General features: G+C 34.6%; 1 protein-coding gene across 1 annotated transcript; it reads left to right on the top strand.

Moving 5' to 3' along the window:
* Nucleotides 1–965: 965 nt before the first annotated feature.
* On the top strand, nucleotides 966–15,600 carry LOC137398176 (angiopoietin-related protein 2-like). The gene is made up of 5 exons (XM_068084282.1): nucleotides 966–1,110; nucleotides 5,819–6,037; nucleotides 6,279–6,415; nucleotides 14,772–14,898; nucleotides 15,440–15,600. The coding sequence occupies exons 1-5, from the start codon at nucleotides 966–968 to the stop codon at nucleotides 15,598–15,600; spliced, it is 789 nt and encodes a 262-aa protein (XP_067940383.1).
* Nucleotides 15,601–15,936: the final 336 nt, after the last annotated feature.

The following is a 15,936-nucleotide window of genomic DNA, read 5'->3' as shown; positions in this document are numbered from 1 at the left end:
GAGTATGTCTGCAAATGGTTAGACTTTTTTATGTAAACTTTGCTATATTAGGAGCAATTGGTTCCCTTTACCAGCAGGTGTCTGTCAAAAAGCACTCTGGCACATTTTTACTTAAACCATCATTTGATCACTTGGTTTTCTTGAATTATTCTTTTGTTTCAGAAAGCTTTTCACTTTCACACTGTGTAAATCTGTGTACGTATGACAAAGACTGTGTTGCTGTTCTGAATAATGAAGGATCAAACAGATGTCACCTGTATTCATCATCTTTAGAAGTTAACACTAGTGACACCCCTACAGGGATTACATACATGGAAAAAACTGTAGCTAGTTATAGCAACACAACAATAGAGGTGAACAGCTAAATTTCATGAAATAACTATTTATAGATCCTGAATGTGGTCATCTTCATCTGTATGTAACTTACTGTGGTAACTCATACTATTTGTAATATTTTTTCTGTTTTAAAAAATAAAAAAAAATTATTATTTTATTATCAGACCTAACTATTTCTGAATGTTTGCAAAGTTTAATGGATTGCGAATCTTTCGTTTGATAACTTGGTTTTCTTAAATTATTCTTTTGTTTAAGAAAGCTTTTCACTTTCACACTGTGTAAATCTGTGTACATATGACAAAAACTGTGTTGCTGCTCTGAAGGATGAAGGATCAAACCGATGTCTTTAAAAAATAAGTTCATTACTTTATAACCTGGTTCTAAAAAACAACTTGAAAAAATATGAACCAAATTACAGAATCGATTATAGCAAAAGGGTCAACTTTCCACAGTCAATTTGAGCTCGAAAATGACTCTACTGATAAGAAAGGGCATCCAGTGGCACTTGTTGATCTTAATGCATTCACGTGCAGTACTTGTACTCGATTGTAATAGGAAATTTAATATTGATTAGAACTGCTGTTTTAAATATGCTTGCCGAGCATTAAGCATTCGTCTACCTTTACAAAATGTCCGTAGTTGAGGTCACTCTTGCGGCTGTGGTTGTTTATATACAGCTTTCATGTGTTTTAGCATTTGATGGTGAAATGTACTGCATCCAAAGAGAAATCATGAGTTCTGCCTTGCTAAAAGAAACAGAATTTGAGACCAAAGGTAAGAAATTTTAAAAAATAATGGCGGTCAGAGCAGCAGAACAAACTAGCTTATTTTTACATTACCTTATGACGGAGTTGAATATCTTTTTATCTGATTGTTAGAATACTTCTCACAAGGCAATAGTATATTTGAGCATTTAGATCGCTGTTTTGGACACGCATATTTGATGTTGTGGAACGTAAAACCTACACTGCTCAAAGCAAGCAAAATGCCCTATCTGGATCTTTGTAAAATGCTCAGCACAAACACAAACGTGTTTTAGTAAAGCCTGGCATCAGTATTAGCAGTTTTCAATTATTTTTTTATGATTTATTATGGTGAGACATCCAAAAATATTTTCTAAAAAAATTTTTTTTTGAAATTTCAAAATCAAAGGATTTATTTCACTTAGCGCGTTTTGATTGCCTAAACTGACAATTTACTATGCTGGCACTAGGCAATCAAAGCACCCTATCAGGGCATGAGTGGGGCGTTTTGACTGCTTAATTGAGCCGGTTTTTAATTGTTGGCCTGCCACAAGGCCATATGCTATGACTGGACAATCAAATGATTACCAGTTTCAATCATGATATTAAGCCGCAACTAGTTGGCAAAAGACTAAATATTGCAATTCTTATTACTCATACAGCCAACATATGGACTAAAGTCCTGTGATAGCCATCCTTTAGCTCGAAAGTTATGACATGGTCAAAGATCTAAGTCTCATTCAAACCTGATGTTATGAAATGAAAGGAGCAAGGAAAATAGTAGCTTCAATATGATCAAACGCTTTTATTGAAAATAATTTAAAACAAACAATTGAGTGCAATATTTTCAGTATTTTAAGAAAGCAAAACCTTTCCAAGGACATGTAATTAAAACAAGTTTCTCCTCAAATCTCAGAGTCAGATTTTCGAATCTAGACTTATGTCACTTAGAGATTGTCTTTTCATATTAAATACTTTATGATAAAAATATCGCAATAAGTTTGAGCACTTAGAAGTGCACTAGCTTGTTAAAGCTGCCTCAGAAACAACCAAGTATATCAGCTTCAGTTTTGCTTCCTTTTGTATATATACTATGTGATTATATAATGCTGCTCATCATGCCCAACTTTGTGTATGTTCAGGCCAATCAAAACGCCCTGTCTGCAGATAGGGCATTTTAATTGCCACTTTATGTGTGGTAAATGTGAATAGGGCGTTTTGCACATAGTGAAAAGTGCTAATTCTGGTGGTCTCAGAAGAATGAAATTTCAGGACATGTTAAATCTCAACCTAACTTAAATATAAGCACAAAACGTGAATTTTGAAAAAAGTAGTCAGATAGGGTCTTTTGCTTGCTTAGGGCCGTACAGGTGTCTGTCAAATTAACAAAACCACTCTGGAACATTTTTACTTAAACAATCATTTGATAATTTGGTTTTCTTGAATTATTCTTTTGTTTCAGAAAGCTTTTCACTGTGTAAATCTGTGTACGTATGACAAAGACTGCGTTGCTGTTCTGAATGATGAAGGATCAAACAGATGTCACCTATATTCATCAGCTTTAGAAGTTAACACTAGTGACACCCCTACAGGGATTACATACATGGAAAAAACTAAAGCTAGTTATAGCAACACAACAATAGAGGTGAGCAGCTAAATTTCATGAAATAACTATTTATATATCCTGAATGTGGTCATCTTCATCTGCGTGTAACTTACTGTGGGAACTCATACTATTTTTAATTTTTTTCAGTTTTAAAAACTGGAAAAAAATTGGTAAGAAATTTGAGTTTGCCGTAAAAAGTCTTATTCAATTTTTATGAATTTTCAAATCACATTGGAAACATTGAATAAAACATTTTCTAATCTTCCTCAGTAAACTTTTGGCAAGTTTATTAGCTAGAAAGAAAAGATCAGTGATGTTGACATTCTTCCTATTCATTGCATGTAATACAGAAAGAGACCCACAGGGTTATATGCCAGGAAAAATATATGAGTATGTTATCAGGTGATTATAGAAGGGATCCACTCAATTTTTTTCGTAAATTGTAATGCAGGTCATAATGCTTATTTAGTTCTGACCTAATTATTTCTGAATCTTTGCAAAGTTTCATGGATAGCAAATTTTTCAAACAGTTTACAATTACATAAAAATTGTGTGTAATTAAAAACAAAGCTACCAACAATTTTTCACATTTGTAGTCAGTGAAAGATAATTTACAGACTATGAATATTTAAAATTACTATCAAAGAAACCCCTTTATTAGTTGAAATCCTCAAAAGGTCTTGTTTTGCTGTCTATTCATATTAAAAATAAACGAATGCATTGACAATTTTGGGTTTTCCACAAATGTAGACAAATAAGCACCATTAACTTTTTTTTGACTCGTGTGTAACTGCATTAGCATTATTGTGTGTGTTGTCATGGCCTTTATATCAAACATAATCACTCCCTAAAATTGATTTTATTATTCACTGTCAAATGTAAACTAGTTTTGTTGCAGCTTACACATGTTTCGGCAAAGAAAATTTGTCTATATTTTTATCGTTCCTGGTTTTTGTGAACAATATTCAAACAACTTGTATATATAGCTAGTGTTGCTAGTTATAGACTCCAGCGACGGCGACCTAAAATGAACCATGTTGGAAACTTTCTCTTAGAACAATAGAAACATTTTTCTTTTTGGGATAATCGGCAGAAAGTTTTGCATTAAAAAAAACTTTTTGGTAGTGAGAAGTTTCGTCTAAAAATAGTTGTGGTAATATCATCATATCTGCAAATTATATTCAAAGAAACAATGATTTATTTTGATTGTTTACAAATTGGGTTGCTACAGAAAATTGAAAACAATGATTTCTTACCATTACTAATTAACCGATCATTGTAATTCCTCTGATTTTAAGGATTGCTGCTTGGTGGAAAAGTTATCAGGATGTGTTTCAACACAAAACATTTACCAAGGTAAGCTAAAGGTGATTCTGCTTAGTAGACCTTTAAACGAATGAGGTGACCAAAGTCGAAACTTAACTTTGATTACTACAAAGTCTTACATATATGGGTAGTGACAAATTTTCAAACATTGTTTTCTTATTACAATAAAAGTTGATTGCAGTCCTAGTATTTCAGTTACTTTATTCATTGCTTCAAAATCAATCATCAAACTTTAAAACCTTAAGTTTGGTTAGTAATTGCAAGAAGAAACTACAGTATTTTTATTTAACATTTTGGTTTGTTTTTTTATGAAAAGCGGATATTATACTCACTGCTTGCATGGTTTTGTATCAACATGTTTCATATTACCATATCTGGACTTGCTAACATATGTTAAAATATCATCACGAGCTAACATATTATCGTACACCAGAACAAAGTATAAACAAGTAAGTTAATGATCACCAAAGTATCAGCCTGTCACAGTCATGCGCATACATGTATATTCATTTTGAAAACCTAGAATATTGTATATAAAACATTGTATGTAACACATGCTTTGGTATAAGTCACAATCAAATGTTTTTTATTGAGTTATTGTATGTGACTAGTAAAATATTGACTCATTTTCTCAAGCTCCCAAAAGTTCACGCTCGACACTGTTAAAGTATTTAACCTTATCAACGTTATGAGAATAAAAGTTTTTATTTAGCTGTACATTAGACTACTAAAAATTATACGCTTGTCCATGTTAAACTACCAAACAAATCTTGAAAAGAGCCATACAAAATTGGTGGATCACCATTGATACAAGTCAGTTGCACAACCGGGAATATTAGCTTTGTTTAAGTAACAAACTTCTTTATAACTTGTTTGGAACGCAGGTAAGAACTTCAAATATATAATGCTATTACTTGAACTAACTGTAAATACTATTTGATGCCTTGATAAGGACTGGCAGGGGTTCTGTTTCTTGTCTCTAAAATTTACTATACCATTCATAAAATTAAAAATAGCTCACACTTGTTTTATGGTTTAAAACCTTGTTTTTAGTCCGTCCGATTTTACTCCTGTGACATCTATATCACCATTAAATTATCTCAAAGTGTGCCTTATATTTAAAAGCTTTCAAAAGATCATGCTAAATGTTGTTGAATTTTTTAAGCAGCTTTAGAAACATAGTAAAGTATACTGCATGAAAAAATATGATTTTTGCAGCGGAACTGTAACAATAGTTTTAATGGGGGCAGACAAGGAGCCCATCAATACTTTTGGTACTTATTAGAGCAAAAAGTTAACTAAAAACATTGACGATATATGTAGTTTCTATGAGGTGCGTGTTTTCATTGCGCTATTGATGATTTACATGTAACTATGGAAACAAAACTCAATACCACTGTCTCTGCATGATAAATTAAACAGTAATAATAATAATAATAGCAATAGTAATAAACCTTAATACTTAATGACAAACTAAACAAGAAATCAATCGATGGTTGTTTTTAGGTCTTGAGTTGTTGGCTTTCAATTTAACAAGGAAAGATGATACTCATTAAAACAAACAAACTATTTCAAAGTGATCCTATAATATTTAACAATCATTTTCCCTGAACCGCATTAAACCATTAGGTTTTGCGCAGCGCTTGAATTCATCATTTTAATACATATCCGAGTTTACGCTGAATTTCAATTCCACCTCATAATATCTTGTAAACATGATAATTACATTATGTTTTGGTTTTGCTTAGATTTTATAACTATCCCAACTCACTTTTTTACTAGTAACAACACATTAAAACTGCTTTAGACTGTCAGCATGCTTTCGAAAAAGGAGAAAGAAAATCTGGTGCCACTTACATTCTTCGTCCTGATCCAAACTGGAAATTGGTCAGAGCCGTCTGTCAGTTTGATCATGAATCTGGTTGGACTGTTATACAGAGAAGACTAGATGGTAGTGTTGACTTCTACAGAGGTTGGGATGAATATGTTGAAGGGTTTGGAGCCACAAAAGGAGAATATTGGATGGGTGTGTTAATCTTTGTTGCCATGTAACACAATAAATCGGTTTGGGAACATTATTCCGATACTAGAAAAAGTTTAGTGTCAACATCGCTTAATGATAGCTAATGTTTTGCTCCAGACGTACATCGATTATTAATATGTGACATTATCATTGATTTTTAAATAAATTATTAAGTTTATTGCTTTCTAAAAATGAAAATTGCGAGTTAGGTAATGGAGTTACTTTAATATGTTGCAATCTTTAGGTCTGGAGGCTATTCACTACTTTACAAAGACTAATCAAAGACTGAGTATCTACCTTGAGTCACATGATGGGGAAGTTAGAACAGCCAAATATTCTTCTTTTTATATTGAAGACTCATCTACTGACTACCTAAACCATGTAAGCATATTTTCAACCCTTTGAACTCTGGCCATTTTTGTCAAAGCTTGTCATCAATCTTAGTCCAACGATCGAAAGCTTTTACGTTTCTATTAGATACATTCAAATTAATTATTTTAATAAACAACAAATCAAGTTATTAAATACATTTACTCATCTACTGACTACGTAAACCATGTGAGTATGTAAACTTTAAGTGTGAGGCGAGGTAGATCTATATTCTGCTTTATACATGTATGTACACATAAAATGTATGATTACTTCAATTTTTAAAGGAATTCTTTTGCTAGGCCCCTTCCAAATGTATTCAAAATCTTAATACATCCTACATATTTAGTCTAGCGAAATCTCTCGTTTTGCACGGGTAGTAAAATTATTGCCAAATGAAAATGAGTAGCTTACCTCATTAGCTAGCAGTAAAAATCTTTACTAAAACGGTTAATAAACTTTTAAAATAACAACCACATTTAAATATAATTTTATTACCACCTAGAAATGTTTAATTGAGTAGCGATCTCATAGATTTCTATGGATTTTAAAAAGTTGCAGGTATAGAGAAAGGGCTGTGTAGCATGATTTTGTAGGTTGAAACACTTGATTGACAGTGCCAGTTCAATACTTGGTGAAATACTTTATGCAGTGTTAAAGCAATATTGTTGACTAAGATACAGAAAGCTGAAGTATATTGTTACTTTATGTTTGTTGTAACATGTAGTTGCGGAACTTTTTTGGGATGATAGCCTAAAGTTTCTTTATTTAAATGTATGCTAGTGTAGAAAAGGCATGTGCTGTTAATGAAGTTGATTATTCATTTAGTAATTTCAAAGAAGCTGCAGTTTGACAAAAAGAGCTCATTTTAAGGTAAACAGTATTATGCCATAGTTTTATAGGGTAAAATTCTTCAAAGGCTCCTACTACTTTAAAATTCAAAATCTTTATTCAACTTGAATAAATTAATAAAAACCTGACAGATCCGATTATGCTTGTTAAGCAAATTGGCAATTGTTGTACAAAGTCTTTTATAAAACTATCCAATCAGTGTTTCTAAAAATATCAAAACGGATTGTCAGTTCAGAAAGTTTGTAGTAGTAGTCAAAAAAAGATATGCCTTAAACTATTAGTCAATTTTTTATGTCACTAATGGCACACTTGTTCCCTGGCTTCTATGAGAAGGTCTATCAGTCTTAAACATGAAAATAATGTAAGTGCATCATTACGTAGCTATGAATATAAACAAGACATATCATCCATCATTCACTTCTATTGGTGAAGCAACCATAATATGCATATAAAAACTGTTTTGAATAGGTTTTTTTATGGTTGTTTATTGCTAAAAGATTGAAAAAAGTCTGTTTCCACTCTTGTCTACAAACGAAGCTCTTAAACATTGGTGTTCTATTTATGACACCAGTTATCAAGAAGCTTTAGCTAAAACTAGCGGTTGTTTTTAATTAATATGTCTAAAGCCTAAATAAATTATGTAGGGGTAGCAAAAGTGAAAGCATATGTTGCAGGCTTTGCTAGTCTGCCTTTTGATACCAATGCTTCGATTATGTTTGTCGTTTTTTTAATAGGATTTTCCCCATACCATCTGATTTTTATGCGTGTCCGTCTACTATGTGTAGCATTACCGGCTAGCTTATTTCGCCATGCCTAATCTAGTACATTGTCTATCTTCTTTCTACCAAGTATTCATTTCGATAGCGGAAAATAATGTATTTAATTTTTTGCGTGCAGTGTTGGTTTCAGCTAGGCCCAAAGATAGTGGTGCTACGCTTGGCAAATAGTTTTGGCTACCTCACTGTTTGAGTATTTTTTGGCAACCAGTCTGCCACACGGCATGGTTGAAGCTTTGTGAAAGATGATGCTCTCATAATTTGGAAAAAAGTTGGCAGGGAAAAAAGCTGAGATCCAAGTTGCTCCGCTATCCTTGGCTTCCGGCTTGACGTGAACTCATTTGTTTCTTCATCCAGTAACAGATTGGCATGCCATGTTACAACTCAATTAGCTAGTAACAAAAACAACCTAACTTATGGGGCTTTTTGTCTGCAGTTGAGCTTCATAGGCACTTCCATCACTTGGTTATTTTTTGTTATTCTCCGTTAGTTTATAGATGTTAAGGGTCAAATAAGTTCAAATGATAAAAGGTCAAACAAGTTCACATTTGATAGTTGGCAAGCTCAGTAATCAACCGGCTTTCAAATCGTCTGCATATATCTGCAATGTAGCAAACTAATTTAATACTACTTGTAACCTGGCGCCTCATGTGATTACTTTAGCGTGCCAGCTGCTGAAGTTGTCCGCACATATCAACACCCAGCTGTTGTCCTTTGATATGGTAAACGGGGTCAATTTCTAACCTAAACGGTAGTTACATGTACCTACTCCTTATAATCATGCAAGAGCATGGGCATCAGCAAAAGTAGCCAAGATGCAAACCATCTTATTATGGGAACTATTTTAATTTCAACCACCATGTTAGGTCAGATCATCAAAGTTTTCAGAGTTTTGCGCAGTTTTTACTCATTGACTACCCAGCCCAAATTAGGCCAGCCCGATTCTAAGAGTCTGAACTGTACTTTCATATGAATTGCCAACAAGAAGGTTATTAGAAACACACGGAGTGTGAACCAAAGTACAGACCCTACGGCTAAATAACTTAAGAGGATGATATAGGTATATGGTAACATCTGAGGCTCAGAAATTCGCCAATGGCCAACCTCAGTGGTGTGCAATCTGCTTGCTGGCTAACCAAACAAAAATGGTTTGGCAAATCCTCACTCTTGCTGGCTCTTTGATAAAAAGGCTGCATTCCCAACTTCATTTACCTGGTGGTTGCCTGAAACGACAGCCATGATGATAAGACTGATCAAAAGTGGTGAGGTTTTTGGAGCATAAAGACGCAAAGAGCCAATAACTGCCAGCTGCAAAGGAGACTATACCCAAAATACCTTTGGCAGAAATGAGTTGTGAACCTGGTGGAATTGATAGAAACAACCCCTATATGGAAAAAGTGGTTTGTCATGCTCAAAAAAACATCTAATGTGCATAATATTTAGTAAATCCTCTAAAATTACAAGTTTTAGAGAAAATGTGAAAAGCCACTTGTGAAGCCTAAATTAAATTATACCTCCTGTTTAAGTTTGCCAAATCCTGTGAGCCTAGCGTCTCGACTAGCTGCAGTGCTAGCGCGCATGTAGGCCTCATCATGCCTCAACGAATAGGAACTAAGCCTTCATTTGTTGTTTTCAACTTAACCGACATTATAACTTTATTTTTGTTTTTGTTTAATGTTATATTTCTACTAATTGGTGAAATAAAACACAAAGACACACACAAAGAATTTGACTAGATAGCAGGATGCTTTTGGCTCAGAAGCAATGTCACTGATACCGGCCGGTGTGACAGATAAGAAGGTCTCATGTTATAAGGGCTTGCCAGAGCAGGGCCACCTCAACTGAGGAACGCCAACCATTGGGCAAACTGAACCAGCAGCAAACAGAACCAAGCAGTTGGCAGAGACAGGTCATTTAGCTGATGGCCAAATTGTGCCAACCATTGCAGTTGGGAAAAATGCTTACCATTCCTTACCACCCTTAAGTCAACGGAATAGTGGAGCGCGACGATCAACAAGTTAATGTCTCTCTTTGTACATTGGTGCAGACCCTTAGGCCAGGAAGAGTTAGATGTACTGCTCCCTTAACCGATAAAATATACCAAGGAAAACTTTCATTTGGAAGCATATAAAACCAATATATTAAAGCTAGAATAAATTTTACAACAACTGGACCAGTTAGAGTTTTACTCACCCCTCCCTCTCCACGGGGGCCTCAGTCAACACATGACTATGTGGTGAGAGCCTATCGGAATTTCAAGAGGTGAACGCAGTTCTTAAAGAAGAACATTAGACCATCAGGTAAGAGAATAAAAGAGGAACTTCTCCTTTACATCTAAATGTACTGGATTTTGCTGCTGAACAACAGAAAAAAGGAGAGGCAACTCTTAGCTTTAGGAGAAAATCGTTAGGACCATATCAAGTCATAAAAACTTTGCCTTAATTCACTTGCCTGACTGAGCATCAAAAGCAGCCCTCCATGTAAAATGACAACTAGCTAAACTTTTGTATGCGAGCTCAAAAAAACTCATACAAGCTTAGCAATGAATGATTCTTGCAAGAGCTGTAATACGCAAGATACAATGGCTAGAAAGTAGTAAGTTTTACCCAACATAAACTCGGTACAATAGTTGGAAAAGCCGAGAGCTGAGCCTACAAACAACTAGTAGTTCAGCAAAGACTTTGAAGTTTGGCTAAAGAAAGTCTAGTCAACAAGAAAAAAAACAGGCAAATACCCCCAAGCAACCAGCCAGGTCCGAGAGCCAAGAGCCATTCAGGTTGTGACTATTCAGCATAAAACTCGGCCAGCTAAGCCATTTGGCGGCTTTACCGGTTTGGAAAATGGTACAGGTAAAGAAAGGTAGTCAATCATAGGTGCTTAGTAGGCTAAAGCCCTTTTCACACCACTCGAAACCCACATTTCCTCAAAGACACACATATACTTTAATATTTTTCATTACATTGCATGTTTACAAACCTGATGACCTCGCTCAATGGGGCAAGACTGTAAATTTGTTGGCACATTATCGAATATGTTCGAGCCATTCGAGATGTGAGAAAGGAAATGGTTAGTGGGCCTATCTAGACTCAGATGAAAAGTTCATGTTTGTGTGCAGGAACACAGGCATGAAAATGAGGCAAGGAGCCCTGCGGCAAAGAGAAAGATAATCGTCTTAACTAGGAGTCATTTATGAGTGCCCCTCTTTTAAGTAGGATGACTCATTTTGAGTCACAACTACTGTAGTTGGCGCTCTGCCTTGCAATGATCACGCAAAGTTAGCTAAACTCATACATTTTATGAATATGCTGAGCAGCCAGTCAAACGGGAAAATCCTTAAAAATCCACAAACGACTTATTTGGTTGGAAGAAGTCAACTAGGACAGCTTTGGTGAGCCTGCTTAGAAATTTTGTTTAAATGAGACCTAGCTGACTGTGGAAGAGCAGCATTTGCGAAGATTGAGGTTCAGTGCTTTGATTTTGGCTCACATGAACACTAGCTCTAATTAGAGTTTAGCTATTTCCTATTGCTGAGTAGACAGTCATTAGGGCCTTCATATAGGGGAGAATTTAGTTGGGAAGTTTCAGAGCCAGTACTTGATGCCACGCTAAAACTGAGGAGATGACCAACACCATGACTGGGATGTGGATCCCCTCGGTATAGAATGACAACTTTATAAGCTTGTGTTGACAAAAAATCAATGCTCCGATTTTATCGTCGCATGATTTACATTTGATAGTTTTGCCCAACCACATCATTCGCTCATGCAACCTTCCATTCTGTGTCAAAATGTAGAACTAACTTTGGGGTTCCATAGGGAAGTGCCTAAATCTGGTTAGAAAGTATGAAGCCTTTTGCTCTCGAGTGGTTATGACTGGGAACTCCCCTGCTTACTCAGCCAATTACTAGAATGATTTGAGCCTTTAACAAAGCTGCATAAAAAACTGAAGTGACTCACTTCAAAAATGTGGTAAATACAATGATTAGCATGCATTGGAAAGCTGAGAAATTTTCTTCAAGCCGATTTTCAGGTGTGGAGAGCTAGCAAATATGTTACAGCAATAGTGGGGGTGCACCTTCCGAAATGCACAATGTGCAACCCCAATGAGCACTGCAAGATGGATGCCAGACATGGTCGCTGAAACTTTTCTATAGCTTTCATTCAAATCGTCATGGAGCTTTAAACAGATATACATTGTATATCTGGCAATTGTCTAATATACAATGTAAAATATACATTGTATATCTGGCAACATTGTCTACAAGCAGCCAGTCTTTCTTGCAAATTGCCTATGCATACTTTAGTCCAAGTTATGATTAGCTGAATTTGTAATATTTTTGTTATAGAATATCAAAAGCAAATGAATTTTTAGAAACATGAACTCTTTAGAAAGGGTTTGTGAGAAGCATTTGCACGGATTGAGATTTTTGCAACACTTTGCAAAGAATTTGATTGCATTAGTGAATTGAAAGTGGAGTTAAGAGCTCTGATGCATTGTGTGTGGACATCTTCAAAATGGTCATGACACCATGCTGATAAGCAGTGCAAGACGGTTGTCAGACTTGGCACCCCAAATTCTGCTACAACTTAGGTGCAACTTGACAAGAGGCTATATATGAATATTTGTCTGAGAGCAGAATAATTTTTTCTACTGACTGAGATTTTCTATCCCTCAGCCAGTTTGCAAACACCTTATAACCTGAGCTCTAAATAGCTGTAGTGTTATTTTTGCTGTCAAATTTTTGTGTATTTTTTGAAGTTATAGATTTATGTAACATTGTTGCATATAATGATATTGCATAGATTAATGTTTGCTGCAGTAAAAATCGACTGGTTGTGTTCTAGAAGAATTGAGTTCTGTGCCTGTATTCACACATTTGGGGAAGAGGCAAAAGACAAAGAACTACATTTATTACTAGCAGAATTAGCAAATCATTTACTGTTAGATTGCAGAACAATGTGAGAAATGAACTCTTTAATTATACATGTAGGTGGGCGCTCTGAAAAGGGCAGTGGGAAACTCCACTATGTGATGAGGCATATAAGTGATTTGGTTACTATTTGCTTACGAGTGTTTTTATCAGCTCGCTTTTGCAATGCATTGCAATGCCTAAAAGTTTTATATTTTGGTGCCCTATTCTTCATTAGACTTTTAAATACTATTCAAAGAGTGGAAAAAGTTGAAGCATGAAGAATAGTATTTCTGCAGCAAGATCCAGTATGTTCAAATATCTGTGAAATTGATTTCTGTCGAAACTATAGCTCAGTTGTTTTACTTACGCTATGGATTTTATAAGCTGCACAAATATCTGATGAATGAAAAAAATTTGTTCCCCTTAATGGTTTTACGCACAGTGTTATAATCATGCAAACTTTGATCAGATTTTTTGTCTTCTCCATTTATTCACTATATTTCAAAATAGCAGCTGGTTTGCAAACTTTATTCTTTTTAAAATTTACTTTGCCAGTATCTAAAACATCCAAGATTTTATTCTTGGTTGAAATTACCGAAATATATTGTTTATCTTTCCAGCAGCCAACCATACTTTCATTATTAGAAAAGCTGGTTGACTTACCTTTTAAATAGCGTTTTTAGTACAGGTTTTCAACTATTTATAGACTTTTTTTCTGTTTGAACTCAGAATGCCGCTAACATGAAGGATATTTTCTATAAGTTCTGCTGCTAACTCTGAGGACTCATAGAAATTATTCATAAACAAACACTGACCTAAATTTAGCGAATCATTAATTATTTTTATGACTAGGTATTTAGGTGACTCATTTGCCCGAGCATTCAGATTGCTCTTGCTCATCACCGATGTATACAGTTGACTTGTGCACATAGTCAGAGACAGCATCATGAAAAGCGAATAACTTTATTTTAAATCTTGATTCTTTAGATGGAGTAAACTGCCTGAAGCTAAGCCGTCATTTCCAATCCAGCAATTTTTCATCTATATATAAATTTACCAAGCAGCAATACAGAAGACTGGTTGCATATCATGGCAAAAGAACTTCCTAGTTTGACCAATTTATTGCCAGCAGGGTCTTCAGAATTTTCAGTAAAATGCACGCAATGTGCAATTATTAAAAACCAACTTCTTAAAATTATTACACTGGAACTGGTGTTGATAATACAAAGGTTTTTGGACCATTGAAACAACAGATTAGAATATTTGACAATACCCATAAGCAAAACTATGCCAAATATATTTTTCATCAACAGGCTCCTAGGCATTGTCATGTTTTTGAAGTCTGTATCTATTTGTTTTGTTAACTATAACATTCATGATGGCTGATGTTGTAAAAACATTAAATAATTAGAAATATATGTACTTATTTTTTCAGGGATTCAAATGTTTACTCTTGCCAAGCTGTCATCCAAATCTTTGGGTCTTAAACCAGCTTCTCTTTGAAGTTTGTCGTTATTCCTTGTTTCAAAACTGGCTGTTGCACTTTCACTTTTGTGGTTCGATTCAGTCTTTTGATCTTCTTTTTTACATCCATTGTCTTCCCCACTTTCTGATGACCTAAAATCCGGTTATTCAATTCCAAACCAGACAATGTCTTTCTCTAAATAGATCTTTTCTACCAAACAAATTAAAGAAATATCTGCTACAAAAAACCCACTGAAATTCTGGATTTCCATGCTTTATATTCATTAAACAAAGAAATTTACATTTTGTACAAAATCTTGTTTCAAGTTAATATCATCATGCTATAACATCAATAATGTTTTAGGCATCAGGCTATAGTGGAGATGCAGGGGATTCTTTGACAGGTGGTCACAATCACAACAATATGAAATTTACAACATTTGATAAGGACAATGACCTGTCTGATAGCAACTGTGCAGAAAAGTATCATGGTGAGTAACACTATTGAAACATAAAAACATGAAAAATTATAATCCCTTTTTTATTTCCACTTACAGATATTTTGAACTTTATATTCATGCTTCAAATATAAAAATTTAACTACATTTTATTTGCTTGCTCTAGTTTGGCCATTAAAATTACATAACATTTTTTTAGTTAAGTCTTTTATAAAACATTTAGGTGATTACAAAAATACATTTTTATTTACTGCATGTAGGAAATTGCCGTTCAATATGCAAATGTGTTGAAGCAGTCAATAAACAACTATGTATAAACAGTAAACAACCAAAATTTTTTTGGCTAAAGATTTTAAATTGTTAAGTACAAGTGACTAGGAACTTCCTTACCCCATTTAAAACATGGTAGAAATGCATTTCAAAACAAGCTCCCACAAACCTATTTAATTATAGCCGAATATGTAAATTAATTGGGAAACGTGACTATACTTCAACGGTCAACCTAGGAACCTTTGTTGTTGTGGTCTTAATATATTTATCGCAAACCATCAGAATTACCTACACGTATTTGCAGGAGCTTGGTGGTACCGGTCGTGTCACAGTTCTAATTTGAATGGCATTTGGTATGAAGGGGGAACAACTTCTTCACGTGCAACAGGAGCAGTTTGGTACAGCTGGAAGGGGCATAATTACTCAATGAAGACTATTTACATGAGATTATCTCATCAGCCATGACTCTTCTCGTCGTTACACTTGTGTTGTTTAGTAGGGGGTTAATAAATAAGCTTGACAAAGTGAAGTATGGTTAACAAATATATTTTTAGGAAGATTTTGCAAGATTATCAGTTGAGTAATTTGATGCATTGATGTTTGATGTCTGCCTTGCTGCATCTTTTGCTAATAATATTATTGAAAATCCCCTGATTCACAAAACTTTTACCAGTTGCTTTTATCTACTATTTTGAGTGTAATGATTAACTTCACCTAGTTTAACAGAGTGAATTTATTGTTTAGGATGTAGGCTCATAATCTTTTTAGTTTGGCAGAAGTGGCTCCTTTGCACTCTCGAAC

This window comes from Watersipora subatra, chromosome 6 (assembly GCF_963576615.1).
Source record: "Watersipora subatra chromosome 6, tzWatSuba1.1, whole genome shotgun sequence".
Lineage (NCBI taxonomy): Eukaryota > Metazoa > Bryozoa > Gymnolaemata > Cheilostomatida > Watersiporidae > Watersipora > Watersipora subatra.
The sequence above is the reverse complement of the archived record's forward strand: the minus strand, read 5'-3'. Positions and strand labels throughout refer to the sequence as shown.

Bases quoted from the DNA above. Each gene is read 5' to 3' on its own strand.
- LOC137398176 (XM_068084282.1), top strand. From the start codon at position 966: ATGTCCGTAGTTGAGGTCACTCTTGCGGCTGTGGTTGTTTATATACAG. The intron at 1,111-5,818 runs GTAAGAAATTTT...AAACTGCTTTAG, and splicing joins AACAGAATTTGAGACCAAAG to ACTGTCAGCATGCTTTCGAA. The intron at 14,899-15,439 runs GTGAGTAACACT...ACGTATTTGCAG, and splicing joins CTGTGCAGAAAAGTATCATG to GAGCTTGGTGGTACCGGTCG.